Source organism: Eretmochelys imbricata, chromosome 9 (genome assembly GCF_965152235.1).
Source record: "Eretmochelys imbricata isolate rEreImb1 chromosome 9, rEreImb1.hap1, whole genome shotgun sequence".
NCBI lineage: Eukaryota > Metazoa > Chordata > Testudines > Cheloniidae > Eretmochelys > Eretmochelys imbricata.
Window position 1 is genome coordinate 31,384,539 of NC_135580.1, and position 21,935 is coordinate 31,406,473.

The following is a 21,935-nucleotide window of genomic DNA, read 5'->3' on the forward strand; positions in this document are numbered from 1 at the left end:
TGGTATTCTTTTTTTTTTCTTTTTTTAAATGTTCTCTGTATTCTAGATATTTTCCACTCCCTAACATTTGGGGAACCTGATATTTATCTGTGATTGCTGTATACCTAGCACAATTGAATCCATCATGGAGCAGTATAATTGTTCATCTGATTTTTGTTTTAAATCTAGTACACATGGAATTTTCCTAATGGATTCAGATTAACCAGCTTTGACCATATATGATTTGAAATAGTTAAAACAGTATCTACTTCTAACTTGCTCTCAAGTGGAAGGGAATTCTGGGTATTGACTAAGGATGGGCAGATGCTTCAGTGCTTGTTTTCTGGTGGGGTTTTTTAATTGAGCTATGCAGCTGGGCTGGCAGAGGTTAGAAAAGCACCAACACCTACATGTTTGCTTTGAGATTTGAGTTAGATGGACTATAAATGACACAGTGGACATCATCCCCAACCTCTCCTATAATGCCCATGAACTTCTGTCACCTTAAAGAGAGTTGTAATATTGCTTTCTTTAAGTGATTATTTTGGGTGCACAGATAGATTTACAGGCAAGTATTACTAGTACATACATTTCATCATGCATGCCTATTTCTAGAGTGGTATTCATATCTATGGAGAAGGACACAGGAAAGAATTTAGAGCAGTACTATTATGCCCAGAAAACATATATGTAGGTATTTGGTGCCACCAGACTCCTCATCATTATACTGTTCATAGTTCTAGTAAGGGAAGAGGTAAACATGCAGGGTTTCAGTCAAAGTTAGGTGGTATATACGATAGATCTTGTGCTGGCTCTCTGTACAGAGCAGTTTTATTCTCAGTGAAGGAATGTGATAAAAATTGTTACACAAACATGTATATGCAGGCAGGAGACTAACATCCTCATGAGAATAATGCAGCATGGCTTTAGCCAGAGACAGTCTGTTTTTCCTGCTGGTTGTGAGTGGCCCATCTGCTGGAGCCTACAGCTCCTCAAACAGATCTCAGGATTTTCTGTGTTGTGATCTGTATCTTATCTTGTGTTTCTTGTATAGTGTTCAGCCAAAGAGCAACTGAAGGGCTTTCTGATGTGAGCCAGTATGGTGACCCATGGCAGTGCTGTCCGACTCAGAACATTGAGAAAATAACACAAAAATGTATCATCTTTTCATTCATAGATTTCAGAGCACTTTCCAAGCTTCATTACAGATGGGAAAAATTGGAGAGAGAGGCTGCTTGACCTATGTCCAACTGCAAGTCAATAGTAAAGCTGGGAATAGAGCCCATTTCTTTTGGCTCCAAGTCCAGTGCTTTATTCACTGAACTAATGGGCCTTTAGATAGAATATGAAATACATATTTCACTGTGGTATGGAATATGGCAATTTCTCCTATAATTTTTGCCGTCTCCTGCTGCTCTTTGAATAGAGCCATGGGTTAGCATACATCTGTCAAGGTTCCTCCCCGACTCTGAACTCTAGGGCACAGATGTGGGGACCTGCATGAAAACCTCCTAAGCTTACTTTTACCAGCTTAGGTTAAAACTTCCCCAAGGTACAAATTAATTTTATCTTTTGTCCTTGGAATAACCACTGCCACCACCAAACTCTAACTGGATTTACTGGGAAACGTAGTTTGGACACGTCTTTCCCTCCAAAATCCTCCCAACCCTTGCACCCCACTTCCTGGGAAAGGTTTGGTAAAAATCCTCACCGATTTGCATAGGTGACCACAGACCCAAACCCTTGGATCTGAGAACAATGAAAAAGCATTCAGTTTTCTTACAAGAAGACTTTTAATAGAAATAGAAGTAAATAGGAGTAAAGGAATCACCCCTGTAAAATCAGGATGGTAGGTACCTTACAGGGTAACTAGATTCAAAACATAGAGAATCCCTCTAGGCAAAACCTTAAGTTACAAAAAAGACACACAGACAGAAATAGTCATTCTATTCAGCACAATTCTTTTCTCAGCCATTTAAAGAAATCATAATCTAATGCATACCTAGCTAGATTACTTACTAAAAGTTCTAAGACTCAATTCCTGGTCTATCCCTGACAAAGCAGCATACCAACAGACCCTTTTTTTCTCTTCCTCCTCCCAGCTTTTGAAAGTATCTTGTCTCCTCATTGGTCATTTTGGTCAGGTGCCAGCGAGGTTACCTTTAGCTTCTTAACCCTTTACAGGTGAGAGGATTTTTCCTCTGGCCAGGAGGGATTTTAAAGGGGTTTACCCTTCCCTTTATATTTATGACAACACCTTTCCAGACAGGTATTCTAATGAGGTAGTGTTGTGCTTGGAGAAGGTTATAGAAGTCTGATTTTGGCAGGTGACATTGTTGGGAGAGCATTATATATAATTTAGGATCTGTGGTTTGAGAGAATTGGACTAAGAGGGTCAGTTCATTTCTTCTCCCATATAGTTTAGGTGGCAAGAGGGAAACCCAGGGTGAAGTCTGGAATATCCGTGACGCTGGCAGGATGAAGAGGGAGGTTTTGAAACCTAGTTTATCACTGACCAGTATATAGTCAACAAAATCAATCAACAAAAACCAAATCAACAGAAAATAACTCAGAGAACATCATTGTTTCCCTCAGATAAAACTGCCCAGTCAAAGCACTCTCTGTAAGAAATGGCCTACATGTGTCTTTGGGGGCAGAAAACTTGTAAAACTTTTAAAAAAGAAATGTTCATGCCATTGCTGTTTTGAGATGTAGACAAGTGGTGTGTTATTAAAAAGAAAAAATCAATTTAACCAAGATCCTTGAGACTCACCAAATTAAACCTTAGGATTTCAAAGGGTGGCAACAAAGGATCAGACTAGTGTTCTCTCAGCAAAAGTTATAATTCCTCCAGGAGTGTTGACGTTTTTTCTTTCCCAAGCAGAAAAAAGAGCAAAAATGCTTTGATATAGTTATATTGGGTCTGTGAAGGTTGGCTCCAGTATGATAATTCAGATGTACAGAACTGTGCTCTACTATCAGATCACAGACAATAGTATGTGTATTTGTGCTAGATAATAACGTTATCAGGGGTACCAAATACTGCCTGTGACGGTGATATGTGTGAGCCCCAGGGCTAGAAGACCTAGAGTGACAGAGCTCACTGGCCCTTCTGTTGGAGAGAAGGGGAAAAGCCAGCTCTGGACAGCTTCATTTACATCCATTATGTTGTTTATCCATAACTCCACCTAGTAAATTGTGTTGCTTGGCTGGAATTTGTTTATGCTTTGATAAGCAAATGAGATAATATCATTACTGTGCTCATGAGAATGCATAGGAACTGGGCAGGTCTGCTTACCCCGACTTTGAGTAATGACTTGGTTCGGTAATGAAGCTTGGCTGAGAAGCACAGAGGAGGGGAGAGGGCTTTGTCTGTTGGATGGGGAACTCTATTCCAGGGAGCAGGGACTCAGCTCAAGGCTTCTGTCTGGCTGTGGGTTCCTCACCTGGAGATTCTGTGCCATGTGTGAAGGACTCTGCAGACTGGACAAGTGCAGCAGAAGAAGAGCTAAACTTTCCAGCAAGGACCAGCTGGGCCAACAGTGACAAAGGAAGGGAACTGACTCCACAGTGAGGCCCGGCTGGATCAGTGGCAGTGCTGAGCTGATTTCACAGGACCCTGGCCCATCTAGTTGGTGGAAGCAGGTGAAACCAGAGAACTAGACAGGTAGCTGCACATTGGAGTGGGACCAGATTGAACAGACCAGTGGAGGAGAGCCACCCCTGGGATCCTCTTGACTGCCATTGAGACTAGCTTAACCAGTGAGTGGAGTTTTATGTGGGTGGGGTGTGTGGTGAGATAGAGTTCTGAACCTGCTTAAGCTGGATGTTTATGGTTTGGGACTATCGAGTGGACCAAACTTCTGACACACTGATTTGGGTTGTTCGGGTTCTTCTTTGCAAATATATACTGTTTTTTTCATGCTTCTTTTGACTGTTTTTCCCTTTCCCCCCAAAATAAAGACGATATTTGTGTATCCATGCCCCCCAAAGGACTCTTGAGTGCTTGCAAGTGGAGAACAACCACCTTCAAAGGTAACCAGGGAGGTTTTATTTTAATTTCCCAGAGCCAGAAATGAGAGCAAGGCAGTAGGTGGGGGTTCGAGCCATGGGGTTATTTATTTTAGAAATAACAGGCTGAAGCCAACCCTTGTTGCACCTGGGAGAAGGGTTACACGTCTGGGGGTTTTACTGTATTTCTTTGATTTCTCTTTTTCACCATTACTCACTTGTGATTTTTGTAAAAGTTGATGAAAGAATAGCCGTATCCATGAGTTTCATTTTTTTTCTAGAGGAAACATATATCTGAAAACAATCTACAGGAAAAATAAAACATGCATAAAAGATAGTACCTCCCTAGTTCTGCAGAATTGTACTACCAGTGTACAGCAAAACAAGATAATAGACAACTGTTGACATCCCCTTTTTCTCTGCCTGCAGGCTGCAGCGATAACTGGAATCCACTGTGCACATCAAGCAATGAAGAAATAAAGTCTGGGGAAAGAAAACAATTGCAGGGAATAAAAATGTTTAAGAATTAACTAGAGGCCTGTCTGCCCTTGAAATGCTACTGCAGCACAGAGGCACCACTGCAGCTGCGTCTCTATACTACTTCAATGTAAACAATGCCTATGCCTATGGGAGGGCTTCTCCCATCAGTGTAGGTACTCCACCTCCCTGAAAGGGGGTAGCTAGGTTGGCAGAATTCATCTGTTGACCTAGCACTGCCTACACTGGGTTAGGTCAGTTTAACTGTGCTGCCAAGGGCGCTGGAACTGGGGGGGCCAGGGGACCATGGCCTCCCACTTTTTGAAAGTAGATGGGCCTGGCCCATCCACTTTTCACCACAGGCCTCCTCTTCCCCCTGAGGACCCGCCCCCCCGGCCAGGCTGGCAGCTGGATCCTGGGCAGGGAGCCCAGGCCGCGTGGGGCACCACGCCATACCACAGATCCTCCAGCTGCCCAGGGGGGGCAAGAGCAGCCCCTGGCCCATGTCTCTGCCCCCCAGCTCCTCACAGCTGCCTGGCCATGTGGCTCTTACCATGGCTGGGCTGTGGCTCTGAGGCCCCATCCCCCGGCCAGAGCCGGGTCAGGAAGAGCCATGCAGGCATCTGCGGGGGGTGGGTCATGGAGCAGAGACATGGGCTAGGGCTGGGAGCTGCTCTGCAGCTCCCGGCCTGCTCCGGCTTCCAGCTTGGCCAGGGGTGGGGCCTCGGGTGGAAGGGGCAAGGCCTCGGGCAGAAGGGGCAGAGCCGCGGAGGGGGCAAGGGGCTCCTGGCCCCTCACTTTTGGGATGGCTCCGCCACCGCTGCTCAGGGGTGTGGGTTTTTCACATCCCTTAGTGACACAGTTAAGTCAACTTAATTTTCTAGTGTAGACCAGGTCTAAGGAAAGAGAGAGAGAAGCAGAGCGTAGGAAGCAGTGCAGAAATTAACACACCAATATGACGTTTCTTTCCAGCTCCAGTGGTGAGAATTCTTTGCCTTACAAGGCAAAGCTTAATGTGTGCATCTCAGTATTTTTATAATGAGAGAAGGGTTGCTAAAACATTGGCTCCCCACTTTGAAAATCATGGGACTGTAGTTACTAATCACATTTTTTAAAATTGTGCTGCTTTTTCTTGCTTTTGATTTCTCAAGATGAAAATCGCTCTGCTGCTCTAACCAGCTTTTTGTCTTGGATTCAACCTCTGTAGATCGATAGATATCTGTGGGGCTGCCGGCAGGACTTCTGCGTCTCGAAATCCAAGGAGGGAGAAGAAAATAGCAGTTCTATAAAGGTGGAGTACATAAGTCGGTGCCTGTAAGAGACTGAAGAAAGGCAAAAACAGAGCAGAAGTACAGTAATTGAAAGTGACAGTATAAAAGTGGTGTGATGCCCAGATTGATGAACACAATATTATCTGTGTACAAAGCAGAAGGCTAATGAGAACCTATCAGATATAGTGAAACTTAAAACAGAATGCTCAGGACACTGACTTATGCCACGCCTATCTTTTGTCCTGGTAAATAGTATTTGAAGTCTCTTCCTTATTCATCATTATTATCATAGTGCCTAGGAGCCCCAGTCATGGACTTGGACCCCATTGTTCTAGGCACTGTACAAACCTGTGAAGTTGTTCTCCATTTAGCTGGTTCTCAAGCCAAGTACATAGCTTGAGTCTGAAGTTCTCTTCGGTGTACTTCTTTCTCAGTTTGTCTCCTCCTCCTATTTTCTGTGTTGGGATCACTTCACTTTGGAGAATTAATTAAATGTAGCAGTTTTTAAATATTCATTCAAGTTTTTCCTTAATCTGAGATGTACAGGTATAAAAAATTCTAGCTTCCCTAATATTTCCCAGTCATTTATCTCTAAGGAAGAAGTGTATATCGCAACTAAAGACTGGTGAGTTAAGCACAGGGCTGGGAGTCAAGAGACACTGACTCATTGTGTGACCATTGACCGAGACACTTATCCCACAGTTTGGGAAAGATAACTCCGATGCCCCACGGTAAAACATTTAAAGTATGTCTCCACTACCACAGGTGCTGGGAGCACCCATGGGAAAAAAATAGTGGATGCCCACCAGCCACAGCTGTTCAGCAATGCTGTCAAACAACTGATCGGCGGCCACAGCCAAACAGGTGTTTGGCGGCTCAGGGAGGGACTTGGGGGAGGGCAGAGAGCAGCGAGTAGTGGGGACCTCGGGGAGGGGGTGGAGCGGGGGCGGGAAGAGGTGGAGTGAGGGCAGGGCCTCAGGGGAAGAGGGTGGAGTGGGGTCAGGAAGAGGAGGAGCAAGAGGGGCCTTGGGGGAAGGGGTGGAGTGGGGGCAGGGCCTTGGGGCAGAGCACCTGGGAGGAAAACTAAAAGTTGTTACCTATGTCCACTACAGCTAGGAATGAGCTTCCCAGTCTGGGTAGACAGACTCACAGTAGTGGAGTTCAAGCTAGCCTGCTAAAAATAGCAGTGGATGTTGTAGCTCAGGCTGTAGCGCAGGCTCTTAAGCCTAGGGGGTCAGGTGGAGTTAAGAGCCTGAACTGCAATGTCCACACTGTTATTTTTAGCACACTAGCTCAGGCCTTGCTAGTGCAAATCTGTCTATCCAGGCTGGGAGGCTCATCCCCAGCTGCAGTGTAGAGCTATCCTGAGAGTTCTATGACTGAATCACTACATAAAATGCAGAGTATTATTATGAAAGTGCAAAGGACTATACTAGCTCTATTAATACTAAAGCACTAGTACAGGGCAACATGTATGATTTCTTTGATAACACCACCACTCGTGCAATTTGGGTAGAGTTGTGCCAGTCTGGTATGGTTAACAATCTCAAGCCTTGGAAAATGCCTTATTTAACTTAACAGTGTTCCAGGTGCAGCCCACCAGCCATTCCTCCTTTCTGTGAACAGGGGAGAAGACTGAGGAGCTCATGAACTGTGTGAACAGAGTATTTTAAACCTCATATCCAGGCTATGTTTGAATGGGTTTGAGCTTCAGTGGGAATGCTTTGCTCAGCTGTGATTTTGTGGCATGAGGCTCAAGGCTTTCACTCACACGAAACTATTTTATACAACTGTTCCAGGTGTAACAGTGTCCATATTTTGTAATTCATATTGCTGTCTCAGATCCTGTTGTATGCCTGTGTGAATGTGTGGAAACAGGGGAAGGACAGTTTTATGGACACATTCACATTGTACTTCAGAAAAACCTTAGAGCAATTTTGGCATTGTCTTCCAAATCAAACAGTATGTTTTAAACCCTTTAATGGGGTATGCAAACCCCACACTGATCAGGAGAGCTTTAATGAGATGCTGTGGGCTTAATCAGCCCCACTGCAATACACTGTCTTGGGAGGAATGGTTAATAGAGGGGAACACAGCTCAGCTGGGGGCTGAGTGGGAAGAAGAGTAGTTCTCAGTACGTGAGAGACACTGGCCTGGAAACAGGAACTTCTTGAGAGACTGCTGCCTGCCTCAGCCTCTTTGTGGGAAGGAAGGTCAGATGTGAGACTATTGTTACTCATTCCTTACTTGTTGTTACTGGGTGAGACTGGGCTGGTAGTACTGTGCCTGAGCAGGGCAACAACCAAATAAACCCTTTTTGTTTTGTTAAACCTGACCAAGGTCTTAGTAGTGGTTTGTCCTGAGCTCAGGAGTGACCTGGGTCACAAGCACCAACTGTCAACATGCTACTGAGGAGTTCCTAGAGATGAGACTCTTTTTAACCTAACTCAAGGGGAATCTAATACTATGTATTCACACTTCTAATTACAATAGTATGGTATTAGGAGAATAGGAACATGCAGTTACACAGCCCACTGCCATAAAAACACAAGCCTAACTCTGTTGCAACTTGACTAGAGGCCTTTAACCCTGTATTATATACCAGATACTCTCAGCCTTAGACCCTGAAAGCTTGAACCTCCCCTTTTGAGTGGCCTAGCTGTTCCAGATCTCCACCAGATTACCAAAACGACTCTTGCTATAATGCCCTATACCAGTTATTACCAACAGCTTTTTTTCCAGGGTTATATTAAGCATGTCAAGCTAGATGCTTGTTCACGCTAATACAGGTTTCGGTAACAGCCTGCATTTGGAAGACATACAATAGCCACAGATTACCAGTGGGGACACAAGATACCTTTAGCAAGCATTTTGCGGTGGATTTTCAGTTGATGTAAATCAGTGTAGCTCCACATCAGTGCATGATTTTGGAAGCTGTAGAGTTAAAAATATATATATATGGGATCATACCTATGCCAATTTACACCAGATGAGGATCTGGCTCATTTAAAAAAATTGTCCATGCTAGTAGTGACTTTTAACTAATTTAAAACTAACTTTTCCCTGTGTCCACAGAAGTCAAATTATTTTATTGATTTATGTTGAATTACACAGAAATAACTGAAAATGTGCATCAGCTCCTGTCTGTAAAACTGGCATAAGATAATTAAATTGATGTCAGTCTTGGATATCATTATAGTTATTTCCTTGTTTTTAAATAGCACCTTTCATCCAAGGATCGCAAAGCCCTTTTTAACCATTAATTCTCGTATCTTGCTTTTCACAATCTTAAATGTGAGCCAGCCCTATATACTGGGACAGGGTTTAAAATGTCTGCAGACGTAGACTCAAGCTGGCTGGGTTGGTTGTTTTCCACAGATAGAGGTACATTGTGGCAGCTAGTTGTAAGAGGTCACCAAACAGTATCCTGTGTTTTCGAGAAGCAAGCACGTTGCCATTTAAAAATTTTTTTTTAAATCACTTCTTCATAGTGTATTAATGCTACGGCTGAATCAGAAAGAGGATTTTGTGGCCAGGGAGGTGTGGGTAGCAGGAGGACAGAGTTAGGTTTTATGAAAGTATTCAAAACTAATTATTTTGTGAAGTTTTTACATTATCTTCAAATTTCCTGGCTTGCTGGTTTGTTTTTTGCAAAATTTCAACATTCTCAAGGTTTTCTCCCTCAAATTCTAGCCGTGTACTGTATTTCCAGCTTTTACTCCAGTCTTTTTGGGTGGGTTGATAGCAATGGAAAATATTTGTGCCCCTGCAATGGGGATCTGTTTATCCTACCTATCAGTCTTCAAAGCAGCCAAAGTGTCATGCCAACAGTTGAAATATGTGACAAATGACCAGACTCTGGAACACCTGGGTTTTGCGGCATAATTGCTAGAAAAAAATTAACTATAATCTATTTTAAAGGATTTTTTTCACTGTGTGAACTGAATCAACTATTTTAAAAAGAAAAATGGGAAAAAATCTATTATGTGCAACCCATGTAGATCCCACTGTGAATGCATCTTCAGCAGTGTTTAACCACTGGATCCCAGATCCACAGCGTAGGCCTCTACCATTTGAACTACAGGAGTAATTGCTATTTTTAGTCTATATGACCCAGTGACTAGAGGAAGACGTGACATGCTTTGCCAGTGGATTACACAATTTTTTGCTAGACAGCAAGAGAATATTGGAGATTAAGACTTCTGAGTTGATCTCTGGCTCTAGAAGGGAAGTGATGCCTACTGGTTAGAGAGAGAGGCTAACCAACACACATTGGGTACATTCAGTCTGAAAGGCCATGTGGCTCAGTGGATAATCTTGACTTTGCCATATTAGACATGTGGTTGGAACTCTGGCCCCACTGAAATGCATAAGAATTTTGCCATTGACTTCAAGGGGGCCAGTATTTCACCTCTGGATTCTATTTCTACTCTGCCTGAAGTGACCTGCTGCAACTTCAGTGTTAACTTATTTGTGAAATGGAAGGTGCCAGTTCACTGCCTTCTAAGGTTTGGTCTTAGTCGCTAATAAAGGCTACAAAGTGCCTGGAAATATAAACAGCAGTCAGTAGAGGTGAGATTTGAATTCACGTTCCCCTACACTTTAGCATAGGGTGTTTGGTGGGGTTATCTACTGCTCTCTCACTACGTTGTCTGCCTTTGTGGGGGGGCGGCTGAACAGGCAGACTGAATCCACCAAGATGCAGAACGTCCCACAAAGTCCACGTGAGAGGTCAGCTTTTTATACTTCACTGAATCTATAAACTAGCAATTCTGTCAAATATTATCTGTCTTAATTAGCACATCTGGGCTACCTGCTTGCTATTACTGCACCAAAGCTTGTTTCAAAGCTCGTTTGAAGGACTTTAAAAGTCCTACAATCTGGCCATTTCACGTTAAGAAGCCTTCATACTTCAGAAAGTCTATGGAATCTAAAAGTAGCATTAACACTACACAGCACCCTGCGGTTTGTCTCCTTCCCAGCATACCCTGTGACTAACTCATTTGTTTGTTGGTTTTAAAATACTGCAGTGAAAAATTGACCAGAATTATGTAAACTTGGAACACAAGCTTTCTGAAGGCAGTGGTCCAATAGCACTCCAAATCTAGATTGAGTTTTAATATCCCGATAAACTGTATCATCAGAATGGAGCATGGATCACCTGTGAGCAAAACACCAAGTCCATGTGTGTCTAGGGTCAGCCTTTGAGTCGGGACAGAGGGGGTCCCAGTACGAATCAGAACTTTTAAAAAAATTAATTCTGACTTCCTCATTTAAAACAGAACATTTTAAATAGCACGTGAATTGCCTGAACCCAAAAATCTGAAAACTTACGAGTCAAGGAGAATTCACAGAGAATGCTTTATGCAGCAGGCCAGTCTGAGACAGCATGTGGACAGAGACAGATATTGACCAAAAAAATTTCTTGAATAAATAAGGAATGGAGAGGAGGCAGAGAAAACTCATGGGGGAAAAAAAAAGAGAGAAGAGCTTAGCACAAAATACTAGACTGTATCCTTTTGCTGGCTGAAAAATGCTGTGATTCAGGTGATCAACATGAAAACTATGAAAACATTTGAAAAAATGTTAGTTTATTAGGCATCATGGACGTGCCTGCTAAAAATTGGCGGTATGCTAACTGAACTTCTAAAATGTCAGTTGAGGTCAAGGATAAAAACATATACATTGCTTCAGGAAGAAATTATTAATAAAATGTAGAATGCAAAGAAACAAAACACAGCACTTTTGGACTGCACATCTGGATTTCTCATGAAGAGCAACTGTGACAGATGGCTGTGTCTGGACAGCTGATTTATAATTACATCTTCCATTTCTGAAAGGCTATAACCTTTGGGGGCCCAATCTTGCAATGTGCTGAATATTATTTTGAGAGTTACTTATCGTCCTCCCTGATCCTGAGTCCTGAATGAATATCCAGTATTTCTGTCTTGGGCCTGACAGCTCCCACTTCGATGTGGTTTTTGCAAAAGCCCAGATATGCTTTGATAGGTGTACTTCAGTCTAACAGCCCTTTGTGGAGTTGCTGAGAGAGAGAGAGTGATGAGTAATTCACTAAAGGAGTTTGGTCTGGCCTGAGGGAATGCCCCAATTTTGAAATTGGACTTAAATGTCACAAATAAGAAAGAAATATGATCTATTCTAATAAAGTACTCCAGTGACTGTGACTGAAAGTCATGCCAGATTGGGTCAGTGAATGAGGCTGTGGTCTGTAAGGGCATGTCTACACAGCAACTAGACACTCGCAGCTGGCCCATGCCAGCCAACTCAGGCTCACAGGGCTCTGGCTGCGCAGCTGTTCCATTGCTGTGTAGACTTCCAGGCTTGGGCTGGAGCCTGAGTTATGGGACCCTTCCACCCTGCAGGGTCCTAGAACTTGGGCTGTAGCCCAAGCTCAGAAGTCTACACAGCAAAGGAACAGCCCTGCAGCCTGAATCCCGTGAGCCTGAGTCAGCTGGCACGGGCCAGCCGTGGGTGTCTAGTTGCTGTGTAGACATACCCTGAAACCCACACAAGATTTGCTATAAACACTGAAAGGAGAGTGAGGCAGAGAACTGCAGAAATAGGAAGAGTGGTCTTGTGGATAAAGCACTAGATGGGGGCCCACAAGAACTCTATTCTATCCCTGGCACTGCTACATGTTGAGCAGTACTTAGGCCTGTTCTAGGCACAGTTTTTGTATTGATTTAACAATTTTGTTTTAGGGATGTGGTTTTTGTTCCAAAATATTTAACTATGCACAACCCTTAGTGTGGATGCAGTTATACCAGCAGAGAGGTCCCTTAGCAGTATTTCTCTTCCCTTACAGCACTAAGCTATACACACCTTTATATTGGCATAACTGTGTTCACACAGGGGAGCTGTGCCACTTTAACTATATCAGTATAGTTAAAGCTGTAAACAAAAAAATTCTGTATAGACAAGCCTGTGGCCCAGATTTTTCACTTCAGTGGGCAAGTGCCTTAGGCCTGAACCATTGTCCGCAGTAGGACTACTCACATCCATAGAGCTAAGCACGTTTCAGTGTTTACTGAAGGTGGACCTTGGATCAAAATTTTTGGAACTGGCCACTAATTGTATGTTCCTCATTTTCTGGATACCAGGGTCTGCTTTTGAGAAGTGCTGAATTGACAGCTCCAAAGCAAGACCATTGGAACTGCAGGTATTCAACATTTTTGTAAAATTAGGCCTTACGTGTCAAGCTGGGATCCCCAATAACTGAGTCAACCAAAATTAGTGAACACTGCTGCAAATCTTAATCTCTCAGTGCCTCAATTCTCCAACTGTAAAATGCTTTGCGGTCTCACAGGGGAAATTGTGAAGATAAATCGTTTAATGTTTGCGAGGCAGTCAGATACTCCAGCAATGAGCATCATAACAAAGCTCAGGAGGAAATAATTCCATATTCAGTGCAGTATTTGGTGTTGAACAGCATGTCAGGTATGGGGCCATACACTGGATGATATGGAAATAAGAAATACTGAACATCTGCCTTATTCACTGTGACCCATCAACCTGTGGGCTGAATGTGGCAGCAGTCTTATGGAAAAATATCTGATGATGTAATTATGCATAGGCACCAGGGTGTAGAATTAACATTGCATAAACAATTTCAATTCTTTCGTTTTCTAACTTTTCAGTGCTTGACTATTCAACCTTATAAAGTGTTCTTTTAATGTAGGTTTTGTTGTTTGGTGGGGTGGAGTGTTGGGTATGGTATATGCTGGCCAAATTCTCTGCTAGTATAAATTGGCACAGGTCCATTGGCTCCAATTTACACCAGCAAAGAATTTGACCAATGCTTGTAAGGTTTTTTTAATTAAAAAAAGTTGTGAGCAAAAACATCTCTATTACATAATTGTTAGCAAACAGGAAACATTTCCTTTAAAAATGCACATTTATACATTGTTAAAATCATTCCACACAATAGCATTTGGAACCATGGTTCAAAAAGAATCAGTGTATAGTAAGAAAGAATGACTGTTTTTCAAGACAGAATCATTGTGGTTATTGTCAGATTCCTTTCATGTCAGAGAAGTTATTTGTATATGGGGAACCAAAAAGCATCATTGTGCTATCACAGGAAAGGGAGGTTAGACACCAGAATTCTTGCCTCATACTTCAACAGGCCCTGTTTATGTGGGCAAGAGTCTTGTTCTTCAAATATTAAAGACACTAACACTTTAAGTGCTTCCGTTTTCCCCCAAGGACTCCTGATTTATTGCTTCTTGGGTTCGATATAAAGGCATAACCATCGAACGCAGAATTGTCTTATTGTTTGCTCTGTTTGGTTTTTTGACAGTCAGAACATTAGTGATTGAGATACAATCAACGGTCCAGATTCCATAGTCCCACTGATTTGCAAAAAGTTCCTGCCACCTGTAACATGTTTTGGCTGTCTTGGTGAAAAGCTGCAGTATCAGTCATGCACAGCTACTCTTAAGCTAATTTTTTAAAAAGGAGGAAGAACAGCTCATGAGAACTTCCTGCAACTTGCCACATGCAAATTAGGAGAGTGCTGTTGTTTCTTCTAATACATTATACCACTTTGTAGTCATAGTACTACGAACACTTTCATTTCTGAACTGAGAAAATGTGCAGATCAAATGCCCTGTCCCTCTCCCTCCCTTACACTGATCTCATTCTGCCCATCTGGCTCTTATGTTCGGGGAAGAGTTTTGTTTCAGTAGTGTAATCAGAATCCCTCCACCTAATCCTCATGTATTATTTTGCTGTTTCCAATATAATGGATAATAAATATTCAATTATCTAACTCAAAATCTAAGTTTTGTCTTTTTTTTTTCATTTTTTCCTGTATTGCATGGTTAATGAGGGACGTGTGAACTGGCTTTACCTATTTTTTAATTCACACAGACTTCATGGGTTCAGCGGATGGACTTGAATTAAAATGTCCTTTTCTGAGTTTACACCCTGGCTGTGAGTGATGAGAGGAACAGAGCAGAGGGGAAGAGAGAAATCCAAAGGAGAAAATGAGGTGCAGCGGGGGGCAGAAGGGGAGAGCAGAGCAAAAACACAAATACAGGGTGACTATGAAAAAAGGAGTAGAAAAGACGAGAGATGTGAATTAAAAAATAACTGTATGGAGCTATATCATCCCCTTCAGAGAAACTCCCCGGGAAGAGGAGTTAGGAAACGCCATGAAACTGGCTATACATAGTGACCAGGCCATTGCCCCTTAATATAAAAATGGTTTGAGGGGTTGCAGAACGGACAAGGAAGCCATAGTCTTGTGTGGGAAGAAAGGTCTGCTTGGAGCTGTGGACACTTTCTGCAGAGCTGGGGCCACCAAACCCAGCTGACAGCATTGCTGCCTATGTATTCATTTTGAATTGACTCATCTCTGACGTTTGAACCGTCAGTTCAAATCTGGCTGCAAATGTAGGCTTTCTGTAAACAAACTTGTATGGAATCTGAGACAAAGAGAAATGCTTTGCTCTTCTCTTTTATAATACTCCAGTGGCTGGAGGTGGTTTTTAAACACATGAATATTCCCCTCCAGTGTCTGCAGCCCAAATATTGCAGCATTGAGCTAGGACATGACAACCTGAAAGTGAAATTGACTAGAAATCAGTGGTGAGCTGGAGCCGGTTCACGCGAACCGGTTGTTAAATTTTGAAGCTGGTTTAGAACCAGTTGTTAAAGGGGTGGGCAAACTGTGGCCCGTGGGCCACATGCGGCCCACAGGACCGTCCTTTCCATCCCGCCTGAGCTCTCAGCTGGGGAAGCTCCCCTGAGAATTTTTATTCCCCCAGCGGCACTCTGGGCCTTCGGTGGCACTTCAGCGGCGGGTCCTTCACTCGCTCCGGGCCTTCGGCGGCGGGTCCTTCAGTGCCGCCAAAGACCTGGAGCGACTGAAGGACGTGCTGCCAAAGACCTGGAGCGACTGAAGGAACCGGTTCTTCAGCTTGTGGCAGCTCATCACTGCTAGAAATGGCTATAAAAGTAGCCAGTTTTATTGCCTATGGTGAATGGAAATGGGTCAGCAGCATAAATGATGAAAAAAATTACATTTTAATTTGTATTGTGTTTTTCTAACTAAGGTGCTATGAGCTTCACGTTGGCAGCCCCCCGCGGCTTTCATTCTGTGCCCGAGCAGTCTGTCCATCCAGAGCTCATTGCAGAATTAGGGCCTGAATCTTCATTTTTTATTTGGTCTTTATGCAGACAAACTCTTATTGTAGTAAACCCTAAGCTTCCTTGCCTAAGACTAGCACTGTAGAGTGGTAAAATGGAAAGTTTTTTTTAATTGTAAAAATATAACCAACTTGTCATTTATGCCACTTGTTCAACATTAGTTAGGGTTTGCCTATGTGAGATGTTCAAGGTTCTAATATGATTTTATGAAAGATTTTTTAAAAAAATTATAGGAACAAAGTGTTGTGGACATAAACTAATTTTTGCAAACAAACAAAAAATAGTTTTTGGTAGGATCACAGAGGTTTGATAGGTTCACAGAGCCTCAAATTGCACAAACCTTATCGATCTACATTTAAAACAAGAACAATGTAGTGATGCAATCATAACATTACAAATGAGACAGGACAGCTTTAAGAGAGAAACAGGAAGTTGTAACTAGAATCCAGCTGAATTCTGAGCTGGGGGAGTTTGCCGTGAGGCTGCAAATAAAGCAGATGTGTTGTGAATTTCAGTAGTGTCTAGACTTTCCTTTACCAAAGTTGATGATATAGCATTTAACCTGTGGTGTTTTCTTTATTTTGCATTTTGTTCCCCTTCATCCTTTTTTTTTTTTTTAAGTACTCACATAAGGGGAATGAAATGGAAAAATTAAGGAAATATATGTCAGCGAGAGATGAGGATCAGTTTTATCATCAGGGAGCTGTGGAGTTGCTGGTCTTTAACTTTTTGCTCATCCTCACAATATTAACAATTTGGTTATTTAAAAATCATCGATTCCGCTTTTTGCATGAAACTGGAGGAGCCATGGTTTATGGTGAGTACAAATTCAAGTGCCAGTTTAGTATTAAACTTGTTGCATGTGTATAATTAGACACTTGAGCTCAAGTGCTGACAAGGCACAGAAAATGTACTGAATGAAATGCCACTAGCCTATTGAAATGTGCAGTAAAAAATTTAACACTTCAACTCTCACAAAACAGACATAAGTTGACCTGTCAATGGAGTAAATGTCATGAATAGGTTATCGTAGCACTGTACAGATAACGTACTTCCATGGGCTGATCTGAATCTAAAACCCTTTGGGAATATAGGAGGCCTGTTTCATAAGAATAAAATACCAGGTTGAAAGAGATTATTTCATATGAATATAATGCATACTTGTGTGTGATATCCCATGATGGTGTGACACTAAGTCACAGCAGGAATCTATTAGGATCTCATGGGTTCAGCCCTGTGGTCTGATGCAATTTCAACTAGCTGAAGATTTTTGTTTTGTTTTTCATTGTGTTGTAGAAAAGCAGATTTTGAAAAGTCACTCTCTGATCCTCCCTGACTGTTTCCATTATATCTGTACTTCAGTTTGCCTCTCTTGGTCTAATCTTCCTTGATGTAATTTTCCAATATTTTATTTAACTTGTGCATAGGACCTTCTGCATAGCCTGCTGCGATGAAGGTCTCTGTCAGTTTAATTATTATATGGAGGGAATGGTGGGGCTATTTCCCCAGTCCTTCCTTTCTCTCTTGTTTCACTTTCAGAAAAGTTGTGTAATCTCCATTTCGCTTTCCACAAAATGTGCCCTGATGACACTGTCAAGGCTGGAAAAAGGGATACAAATTATCACTTTATATATTGTGCATCCTAGCCACAAACCACCTGTGACTCTGACTTTCCTATGTATGTCATGATGCTGCCCCATTCATTATGAAATTCACATGCTCTAAGGTTGCATATTCTAAAAGTACTTGAGCCTGTTTTTCTGTCAGCTGCATGCAGTGTTTCCATTGAAGTAATTGACATTGCATGCATGGAACTTGGGATAATCAGGCCCATGATTTTAAGACTATTGGAGCTTTTAATTTGAAAGTCAGTAGATGTTTCCTCCTAAGTGGTATCTTTTAAAGGAAGAAGGTTAGAGTTTATCGGAGGGTTAGAGCTGAAGTCTATCAGTCTTAACATTGTCCCTTTAAAACTCTTAATTACACAAAAGAACTCTGAAAAGTCATAGGAACACAGGATTTACCCTTCTGTACCAGATACTTGACCTGTTAGGTCACTTTCTGCCTCTAGCAGTGACCTGATGCTTCAGAGGAAAGTAAAAAAACAAATAAAATCTTGTATCAAGCATTCATGCTATTCTAAATAGGTGGTGGGGAAGTGTGAGTGTTCCTTTCCTTTATACCTGTCCCTGCCTCTGTTTTGAAAGATTATGTTCTATAATAGTAACTCTGTAGGGCTTACTGGCAAATAACTAGAGTGGTGGAAAAAGAACTTATATGACAATCCACCCGATTTTATTTTATCTCTAACTTCTCAGGTCTTATGTCACATGTGCATAATATACTGCTAGTAAATCAATTGAGATTAAAAAACAATACTTGGTAGAAGGTTACAGTTCACCACAATTAACAATGGCATTGATGTGCACAGTTTAGATAGTTCTACTAAAATAGTTTTTATACTCTACAAACCACCTCTAATTGCAGATGATTATATACATTTGCCTGTTATTTTTTGCTATTAATCTCTGCATGTGGAGAAATCAGTGAAATACTATGCAATATTTTCACTATGGACAACCTGTAAAATATAACATTTTTCTAGGATTTACACACAAGACCCTTCCTCTTAGAATCCCTTGCTTCTTCTGTGTGATGTCCTGTGTACAACTGATCATGTTACATGCAGTGTTAGACGCAAACCAAAACCGCAGATTCAGACACCCCATACCTTTGCCTAGGTTTTGGCCTGGATCTGTTCTTAGTGGCTTGGGTTCTCCATCTCTGGTTCATTTTGAATGTACCTTATCAAAACTGATATAAAAGCAAAAAGAGGGTGGGGAATGCAATTCAACTTCAAAAAAAAAAAGTCAGTTCCCTATTTTAGGGTTTTATACTGCTGCCCATCACTGTTGTTTCTAACATTTAATTTCAATAACATTTTCAACTCCTACAATGTGGAATATTTGTCATTGCCTTGCACCTTGTGGAGCCATGAATACCGTTAAGCAGAGTATCCCTTTTAGAGTTCATTAAATTCACTTGCCAGTTGAGATCTGTGCTGAGGCCTGAGTGAAGCTCTGCATTAAGAAATTCCTGAACAAAGGATACTGAGTCCATTTAGTCTTCTATTATTTATGACAGACGTCAGACAAAGAGAAATACCCATTCATGTGCATTACAAGCTTAAGCCGTAGTCCTTCCTGTACCTAGCAATATTGGGTGTGGCTTTAGGTATTCTTAGCAGTGTGAAACAGGAGTGGTTAAAGGAAACTGGCAAAATTCAGTTGTAAACAATTGCAACAGATCAATACCAGCAACTTCAGAGGAAAATCACCTGTAGGAATCTCTATAGAACCATGTGCTTGTACTGGGCCAAATTCTGTTCTCACTTACACGGCAGTCAAGCTTGAGTAGCACCATGAGAACTGGTTCTCCATTGCCTTGCAACTTGTGTAGCCATTTATACCAGATTTTACAATCCGATCAGTAGCATTTTACACCCAGTTTGCACAGGCGTAATGCCTTAATTCCAGAGTTCATTGTATGGAGGCACAGATGTCTGCTGTTTGGATCCATTTTCAGGATCTACATGAATACACAATCTGCAAGGCTATGGAGAATCAGGCCTATTTACTTATGAGTGAGTAGTATTTGACCAGCTGTTTGCCGACTGTTGCACGGAATGGTGTCTGGGTCTGAAACAGTTGGCAATGCAGTGTATGACCATTATTTCTGGGTGTGCCATTGCAGAAGATGGTCAAAGAGAAAGATGAGGAAAACTAGTAGAAAGGTGTGACAGATTTAGGGCCTGATCCTGTGAGGAGATGAGCACCCACAACTCAGGCCACTAAACCCCATGGGCAGAAGAATGCAGATTCATTGGTTTGCCTTCCAATCTCCCACTGAATTTGGGTCTCTGATTCTTGTAGCTAGGTTCAACAGTAGCATTCTTGGTAATGCTCTGGGGTGGGCCAGTGCCAAAGCAGGCAGTTGAATGAGGTGTGAAGAAGCAGCTGAGTGTCAGCATGGACAGTAGGAAATATTGGCTTTTTCACTTCTTACCATTTTATTCTAACAATAGTACTTACATTACATGGCCCTTCCTTGGAGGAATCTGAAAGGTACTTTTTAGTGCCCAGCAGCAAATGCCTTGGGCCTGGCTTTTAGATGTGCTGCGAACCCACAGCTCCAATTGAAATCAGTGGTTTGAAAATCAGACTCGTACTGAGCACCCAAATCAGTGGTCACTTCTGAAAATGATGACCTTGACAGTAGGTTTGTATCTATACTACAGGGGTATGCAAGCATAGGTGTGACACCATAGCTATGTCAGTATAGTCACACAGTGTAAACATACTCTCAGGTAGGGAGGGCCCAAAGCCGTTAGAACTTTATTGTTGAAAATCAACACCAAACTCCAGTTACAAATAAACTGAGGCACAGAGGGCCTTTGCCAGATTTATGCTGGTGTAACTCTGTTGTAATCAACGGAGTTTTATTGGTGTAAAACTAGAATAATGCAGCAGAGAATCAAGTGCAAAGAACTTAAATGACTTACCTAGTGTCATATGGCAAGTCAATAGTAGAGCCAGGAATACAGATCGGAAGACCTCTTACAGCCACTGTCCTAAGACACTAAACTGTAACTGCTTTATTCAGGGAACTATTTACTGGAATTGGGACAAAAATGGTGATGTGAGCTTGATCCTTCAAGGTTCTGAATGTGTGCTGAGTACTGACCAATTCCTTCAAAGGGACTGTGGGAGGTCAGAACCTAATAGGATTAGGTACTAGAAATGGGAATCCATAGTTTGGGATAATATGACAAAGATCACAATTTTCCCTTTTTCAATTCATGTATGAATAATGAAGAGAGATCTTCGAGATATAATTTAGAGCCTGGAAAAAGGCGTGATCAAGGCAGGTTGCAATAATATAGTACAAGTGTTTGAGAAACATCCATAGCCAGAATGGATTTTGTAGTTGGAATATAAAAGAGACATAATGTTTTTAAATCAAATGTGAAGGAATTCAGGTCTGCTCTAAAATAATTCTTGAATAGTCAGGAGAATTAAGCAATGGACTGAACTGCTTAGTTTCTGAGTCACCTTCATTTAGAGGTGTTCAGAAATAGCTAGATAAAATCCTAGAGGGAGGAATATCCTTTTTGATACAAGAGTGTGGCCTTGATGACCTCAAAGGTCTTTTCCAACACTATTATCTATGATTAAGGGTTTGATCCTGCTTCCACTGAAGTCATTGGCAAAATTCCTATTGAGTTCAATGAAATCAGGGTTGGGCTCTAGTTGGGGTGCTTCTGGGAGAAGAGTAACAAATGGTAATGCGATTTAAAAAAAAAAAAAAACTGTCACTTTAAAGTGTCTTTTTTCTGATTCAATCCAGCATCAGAAGTCACTTTTAAAAAGGAATTATCTGAACATCAGTACTAGTCACTGAAGGGAAACGTCTCCGGTAAAGGGAACCTGGGAGGGGAAGAGATGTTCTAATTGAATTCTGACTTCTATTGTGTTAGGGATTGATTCCTATTCAGTGTGGCATGCTCTCACCTTGCATGATGAGACCCTGTATTAATGACTAAACTCCATGTTCAACTGATGTTATCATAGCTGAAGCTGTCTTACCTCTGCTCACAGCATAGCAACCTGTAATATGGCTACCTGTTTTCTTATTATGTGAATTAATCCTTTCCTGATTTGTTCTCATGCAATTTGTTATTTTTAACAGTGTCACTGCTGGCCTTCCATTCTAAAATCTGGGTTTGTGCATTTGGTTCCCATTCTATTGAAATGAATGGAACATATAAGGGGCTGCCACATGTATCTGGTATTAAAGGTGTGTTTTGCATAGGATGCCCCATATATTAAACACAGAGAGCTGTTTGAAAGTATTTCCATATTTAGTTGCAGTGTTGGGGAACAGTGATTGCAAGGGATATTGAAAATATTAGTTTTGCTTTTATTATATGTGTTCTGAATGCTTCTTTAGAACCTATTGTAAATA

General features: G+C 41.8%; 1 protein-coding gene across 1 annotated transcript in view; it reads left to right on the forward strand.

Moving 5' to 3' along the window:
• The first annotated feature begins 16,383 nt into the window (after positions 1-16,383).
• The window catches only part of SLC9A9 (solute carrier family 9 member A9), a 320,114-nt gene continuing 314,562 nt past the window's right edge, over positions 16,384-21,935 (forward strand). The window contains exon 1 of the mRNA XM_077826749.1: positions 16,384-16,728. Coding sequence (XP_077682875.1) covers positions 16,554-16,728 — 175 coding nt within the window. The 5' untranslated portion in view covers positions 16,384-16,553. The remainder of the gene's footprint in view (positions 16,729-21,935) is intronic.